Source organism: Sinocyclocheilus grahami, unplaced genomic scaffold (assembly GCF_001515645.1).
Source record: "Sinocyclocheilus grahami isolate Dianchi unplaced genomic scaffold, SAMN03320097.WGS_v1.1 scaffold857.1, whole genome shotgun sequence".
NCBI lineage: Eukaryota > Metazoa > Chordata > Actinopteri > Cypriniformes > Cyprinidae > Sinocyclocheilus > Sinocyclocheilus grahami.
The window spans coordinates 543,541-550,345 of record NW_015506036.1 but is presented as its reverse complement, the minus strand read 5'-3'; the positions used below and the strand labels follow the sequence as shown (position 1 = coordinate 550,345).

Genomic DNA, 6,805 nt, shown 5'->3' with positions numbered 1-6,805 from the left:
GAGTGAGCGTGTGTGTGCGTGTGTGTGAGTGAGCGTGTGTGAGAGTGAGCGTGTGTGAGAGTGAGCGTGTGAGAGTGAGCGTGTGTGTGAGAGTGAGCGCGTGCGTGTGTGTGTGCGCGTGTGTGAGTGAGCATGTGTGTGTGCGCGTGTGAGTGTGTGTGAGAGTGAGCGTGTGTGTGTGTGTGCGCGTGTGAGTGAGCGTGTGTGTGTGTGTGTGCGAGTGTTTGTGTGTGAGTGTGTGTGCGAGTGTTTGTGTGTGAGTGTGTGTGCGAGTGAGCGTGTGCGAGTGAGCGTGTGAGAGTGAGCGTGTGTGAGTGAGCGTGTGTGTTTGTGTGTGAGTGAGCGTGTGTGAGTGTGGATCATTAACTCACAGCGCTCATTACTCAAACATTATCTGCATGAGCAGCTTTATTACCGTGGTGTGATTGATCTCCGATTCTTGATCATCATGCAGAATATCAGATAACAGATATACAGAACCAATATTTATTTGTTTTACTTGTTTTTGTTAAATTGATTTCATATCACAATAATTAAAACAGCAGCAGCAACAACAAAAATACTAACTATAGGCAAAATAAATGAACAAAGTCTAATGTTGCACTGGGCAACTTAACGAGAATGAGCATTGCATATATTTTAAACTACGGTAAAATGATGGTTTCCGTGTTCACTGGAATAATTATACACTCCGAGAATAAACACACGAAACACACGGGCTGATTAAACTGTTAATCATGATTATTTTGCTCAAATATAATCATAATGATAAATCACATTGTTGTCCTTTTAGTTTTACATTTCATCAGAATTATTGGACGTTCACATAAGCACAAATCAACAGAACATCAGCTCGCATGGTTTGTCTGCCAGTGTCTGCGTGAAAGAAAACAGACAGCAGAATATATCACTAAACTCAAATGTGCATGTGTTTTCAGCTCATCAGTGCTTTTTCTGTAATGTAGAGACAGCGTGTGCAAATGGTTGCCAGGTTGGGAAGATTAAGTAAACCACTAGGCAGGAAATATATGTAATATATAAAAGAAAAGCTCTGATTGGGGATTTAAACTCGAGAGATCTGGCAACCGAGAAAATGAAAGCTTGTGGAGGCTCTTTACCAATGCAACATAACACAAATGCCAGATTAAAAAGTTTTCAGATAAATAACCAGTGGGAAAATATCGCAGATATTATAATAATAATGCATAATAAATCGAGAGAACCTGAAATCATGGTCACAATCAAAATATGCTTTATTGTGCATTTGTGGAGTCCATCTCGAATGGCATGTTATCAGAATTATTCATGTTTTTATCAGATTATGAAACACCTGCTGATGCACTATTTTTAGTGTTTTACAGTTATTGACAAATGACGGACGTCTCATCCTCGCTCTCATCGTCATCGGACACATTTTTGAATGTGTTTGTTGTTTACCGTTTATCAGTGGAGTGGATATTACAAAACCAATATCTGATGAAGGAAAATGCTTAAATATCTTTAGAGTGATCAGTGTCTATCTGTAGTGTAATGATGGTACTGAAGGACATCAGCGGAGTCACGAGCTGAATTCAGAGATAATTACAGCACATGAAAGCGCTGCTTTAGCTAACGGCTGTTTTTAATGAGTTCAGCTCAGATAACGAGGCGCTTCATGAGCTGAATAATGTGCTTTGTTCTGCTGCGTCCAGCTCTCTTTCTCCTCAGAGTTAGCAGGACAGTAGAGGCTCATGGGACAGATGATGTTCCTCGTGTTTCTAATGGTGATGAACGCTTTGTTCTCTCAGTCGCCGTTGAGTTCCGCGCGGCTCTGGACGGAGGAGTATGTGCTCAGGACAACATGATCAAGTCGCTCACGCTTCCTCCCAAGAAAACCGTCACCTTCCCCAGTGACCTTCAGGAAACACCGGCCAAACCTCAGCTCATCCACAAACAGCCTCCCGCCCTGCCGCCCAAACCCTTCTCCAGACTGACCAATCACAGCACAGGTGAGAAACAAACACCTCCAGACTGACCAATCACAGCACAGGTGAGAAACAGACACCTCCAGACTGACCAATCACAGCACAGGTGAGAAACAAACACCTCCAGACTGACCAATCACAGCACAGGTGAGAAACAGACACCTCCAGACACTCAGATGTCATGATGAAGTTTTTGAAAATTCGGGCATGAATCCGCTCGACAGCTCTGATTGTTTACAACATCAAACACTTTGATTTGAAGCAAAAATAGTCTTTGCAACCATGTTGTTTCAAACCAATAAGACTGAAAGTGAACAAAATTAAGTAAGGTTCTGCTTAAAACAAGAATAATAAACTGTCAATGTGGAATGAAAGCTTGTTTTCCCTTTGATTTAAAGGTGACATATCATGAAAATGTGACTTTTCCAGGTGTTAAGTGCTATAATCAGGTCTCCGGTGCATCTACTAACCAAGGAAACGTGAAAAAGATGAACCCAGTAACTTTGTTTTAGTAAACCTTTTTCTGCAAGCGTCTGAGAAAACCAGCGCGTCTGATTTCGCTCACTTGGTGACGTGGCAAAGGGATCTCATTAATATCACCGCCCCTTAATCTGTAAGTTTACACACACGGCGCCGTTATTGTGTTTTCGCAAACGACAGCGGTGTAGCAGCTCTAATGTCATGGAGAAAGTTTGAGCAAAACACGCTAACTGTTCTGTGTTTGGCTGCACAGATGAGCACTGAACACTGTTTAGAGTCCCAGCCTCAGACGAGACAAGACAGCAGTGAATTTATTGATGTATTTACTGTATATTGCTGCTGCCACACAGATCTAAAATAAACAAGCGATTTATTTCCCAGCTGTTTACCTTCACAGACATAACCCACTGTTTTTGTAACTCGTGTGTTTTTAACGTAAGCTTGTGTGTGAATGAGAGCTTAGTTTAGTACTCACATGCTGTGACAGCCGCTTTCTGTGCGTGTGCTTCAGATGTGTGCGCTCAGAAAACCCTATATCAGAAGTTTAAACTCAGAAGGTTCAAAACGCATGATTTCAGCACGATACACATGATAATCAGAACCAAAACAGATGTTTTTAGCAGGTCCGAGCTGCAGCTCTATTCTGGAAAAGGGGGCGGGGAGCAGCAGCTCATTTGCATTTAAAGAGACAGGCACGAAAAACAGCGTGTTTCTAATTCCACTCAAAATAGGCATTTTCAAGCTGATATAATAAATGATCTGTGGAGTATTTTGAGCTGAAACTTCACAGACACATTCTGGGGACACCAGATACTTATATTATATATTGTAAAAAGGGACATAATATGTCTCCTTTAAGTAGTTTTTTCTGTGATCATTGGGAGATATACGTTGTTCTTGTTTAAATCATAAACTCACTTCATTTTGATCCATTTCTCAGAAATCAAGACTTCTTCTCTTCTGTCCTTCTGCTTCTCCAGTAAATGTGTCTTGATTTAAGAATCGTTTGAACTGGAAAACAAGACAGAGAGACTGAGGAAGAGCTGCACTTTATTACAGTGTGATCAGAAGCTACAGTAAAATATATTTTTATATTCTAGTGTTTGTGAGCAGAGCGGTTCAAGCCTTAAGGGGTTTTTTTTAATAAGATTAATTAAAGTAGTGAAGATCTGTTTGAAGCTGTATTTTCAAACTGTGCTTCCTAGACATTTAAATGTAGAGAACTTTATTCTGTATTTTTTATTCCTTCAGTTTTCTTTATTTGGTCTTAAATATCCTGTCAAACAACCTGCAGAATCCCTGCAAAGATACTGTAATGAAAGCTGAGAGATTTCTGTCCCTCAATTAAAATATAGTATAATATAACTATGAAGTTAGTAATTGTGTTGTGTGGCTTTGTCCTTTCTATTAGTTTTTTTAAAATATGTCTATTTGGTTTTTAACAGCTAAAATAAAATAAGTTTTTTATATATGTGTCCCTGCAGCACAAAAGCAGTGTTAAGTCGCTGGGGGATATTTGTAGCAATAGCCAACAATACATTGTATGGGTCACAATTATACATTTCTCTTTTATGCCAAAAATCATTAGGATATTAAGTAAAGATCATGTTCCATGAAGATATTTAGTAAATCTCCTACCGTAAATATATCAAAACTTAATGTTTGATTAGTAATATGCATTGCTAAGAACTTCATTTGAACAACTTTAAAGATGATTTTCTCAATATTTAGATTTTTTTGCACCCTCAGATTCCAGATTTTCAAATATTGTCCGATCCTAACAAACCATACATCAATGGAAATATTATTTATTCAGCTTTCAGATCATGTATACATCTCAATTTCGAAAAATTGACCCTTATGACTGGTTTTGCGCTCCAGGGTCACATATATTGTATCTTTCAGTTCATGTTTATTATATTTCAGCTGATGAGAATGTTATTTTACGGTTGTGTGTGTGTGTGTTGTGTCCAGACTCGTGTCAGCCGCTGAAGGTGTCGTGTCTGCAGGGAAAGCCGTCTCCTCCTCTGCCTCCTAAGAAGCTGATGCTGTACTCGTCCTCGGCCACGCCGCTCTCGTTCTCTCAGTACAGTCACCCGTCGAACCGTATCATCGACGAGCTGCAGAAGGCGCTAGCGCTCGCCATGCAGAGACTCGACAGGTGCGTCTCATCTAATAATCTATTAGAATGCATCATGCAAAGAATCAACACTGTATTTGATTATCACAGCGTCTGCATGCTGTGCACGGAAAGCTCCTGCTGCTCTCATCACTGTACAGCAGTATATCATGAGTTTCTATGAACAAAACACGTATGATATGTGTCCCTGCAGCACAGAAGCAGTGTTAAGTCGCTGGGGGATATTTGTAGCAATAGCCAACAATACATTGTATGGGTCACAATTATACATTTCTCTTTTATGCCAAAAATCATTAGGATATTAAGTAAAGATCATGTTCCATGAAGATATTTTGTAAATCTCCTACCGTAAATATATCAAAACTTAATGTTTGATTAGTAATATGCATTGCTAAGAACTTCATTTGGACAACTTTAAAGATGATTTTCTCAATATTTAGATTTTTTTGCACCCTCAGATTCCAGATTTTCAAATATTGTTCTATCCTAACAAACCACACATCAATGGAAAGCTATTTATTCAGCGTTCAGATGATGCATACATCTCAATTTCGAAAAATTGACACTTATGACTGGTTTTGTGCTCCAGGGTCACGTATAGCAGAGGACACAGAGTAGCTGCTGCGGGAAAAGGCTTCAAACTAACTGATAAGCATAGTTCAGTGCAGCTTGTCCTGTCAGATACATGTGCTGTTTAAAGCACACAGGCGAGTCCTGATATCTTCACAGACTTCACTGAATGACTGCGTGCGCATCAAACACAGACAACTGTAGAAGAAAGTGCAATAGTTCACATTTTTTAAATGCAATAATTCAAATTTTGAATGTAGGTTTAAAATTCTACATATAACGCAAGTAATTGTATTTTAAAGGGAGCGGTAAGAGTAAAGGGAGTTAATGGATAAATATAAATGTAATATTCAGATGAGTGCGTGTTTTATTCTCATTTATAATTTAGTGATTTTAATTTTTGGTGTAAAATGGTAAGCAAGCAGCTGTTTTAGTTTTAAAATGTAATGTTTATATTGAACCTTTTTTTTTATATTGTATAGCATAGCCTCTAGATTTGTTTTCATAGCCTTCAAATTGCACATTGTTTGGAGAAAACATTAAGGCAGGATGAGGAATAACATTTTTAATAATGGATTGAATTAATTGTTTTTATTTAAATTACATTTGAACTCTTTCCTCATCAGTGTTTTTTTTTTATAGCCAAAAAGCATCAGCATTTTTGATCATATTCGCAGAATGAACTTTCACAGTGTTGCCAACTTAGTGACTTTGTTGCTAGATTTAGTGGCTTTTCAGACCCCTTTAGTGACTTTTTTTTTAACAAATGCTCTTTTTGCAGTGAGGAGTTTTTTCTGAGGTCTATATTTGTATAGTACAACAAGCTCTTATATGTCAAAAGTTAGTGACTTTTTTTTTAACAAATGCTCTTTTTGCATTGAGGAGTTTTTTCTGAGGTCTATATTTGTATAGTACAACAAGCTCTTATATGTCAAAATATCATTATCGTTTCTCAGCATACAGCACTGAATCCAGTGTCAGAATATTCCTGATTTTTGGAGTGTGTTTTGATGTATCTTGGCTTTCCAGGCCTGTCGTGGACAGCTGACTCATGTTCTTTGTATTCATTACAGCAATGACATTACAGACTCTTTCTGCAGTTACACAGATACACCAGTAGGTGACTGTATGAGTGAGTCATTGAAGTATTCACTCAACCGATTCGTTTAAAACACTGATTAATTGACAGCTCTTCATCAGGTTTGAAGTCTCCGTGTTTAGTGGATGTATGAAGTGTGTGTGGCAGAGGTTTTGTGAGTATTTGACCCAGACGTCTCCGCTGTCACATGACCGCTTGTGTGTTGTGTTCCTGCAGCTCTGCGGTTCACGCGGGTCAGTACAGCGCTCCACTCCGGGCCGTGGTGATCGACTGTGACGATGATAAAGAGAACATCCCCAACGAGTCTGACTATGAGGACCTGCCCAGCATGTATAAAGATGAAGAGGAGGATGACGACGATTCACTCTTTACAAGTTAGTCTTGAAACCGTTTGCTGGGATACGGCAGACTCATTGATTTGTTCTAGTTCTCGTTTTGTAATGAGGCAGTCAGAGCTCATTGTGTGTGTGTGTGTGTGTGTGTTTGTGTGTGTGTGTGTTCAGGCACTCTGGCGCTGAAGATCCTGAGGAAGGATTCTCTGGCGGTGAAGCT

At 39.2% G+C, this 6,805-nt stretch overlaps 1 protein-coding gene across 1 annotated transcript in view; it reads left to right on the top strand.

The window, feature by feature from the left end:
* The first annotated feature begins 1,537 nt into the window (after positions 1-1,537).
* LOC107563111 (phosphatase and actin regulator 1-like) overlaps positions 1,538-6,805 on the top strand; it is a 19,410-nt gene continuing 14,142 nt past the window's right edge. The window contains exons 1-4 of the mRNA XM_016247896.1: positions 1,538-1,988; positions 4,419-4,605; positions 6,470-6,627; positions 6,757-6,805. The exon at positions 6,757-6,805 is cut by the window's right edge and continues 108 nt beyond it. Of these exons, the coding sequence (XP_016103382.1) occupies positions 1,667-1,988; positions 4,419-4,605; positions 6,470-6,627; positions 6,757-6,805 (716 nt within the window). The 5' untranslated portion in view covers positions 1,538-1,666. The remainder of the gene's footprint in view (positions 1,989-4,418; positions 4,606-6,469; positions 6,628-6,756) is intronic.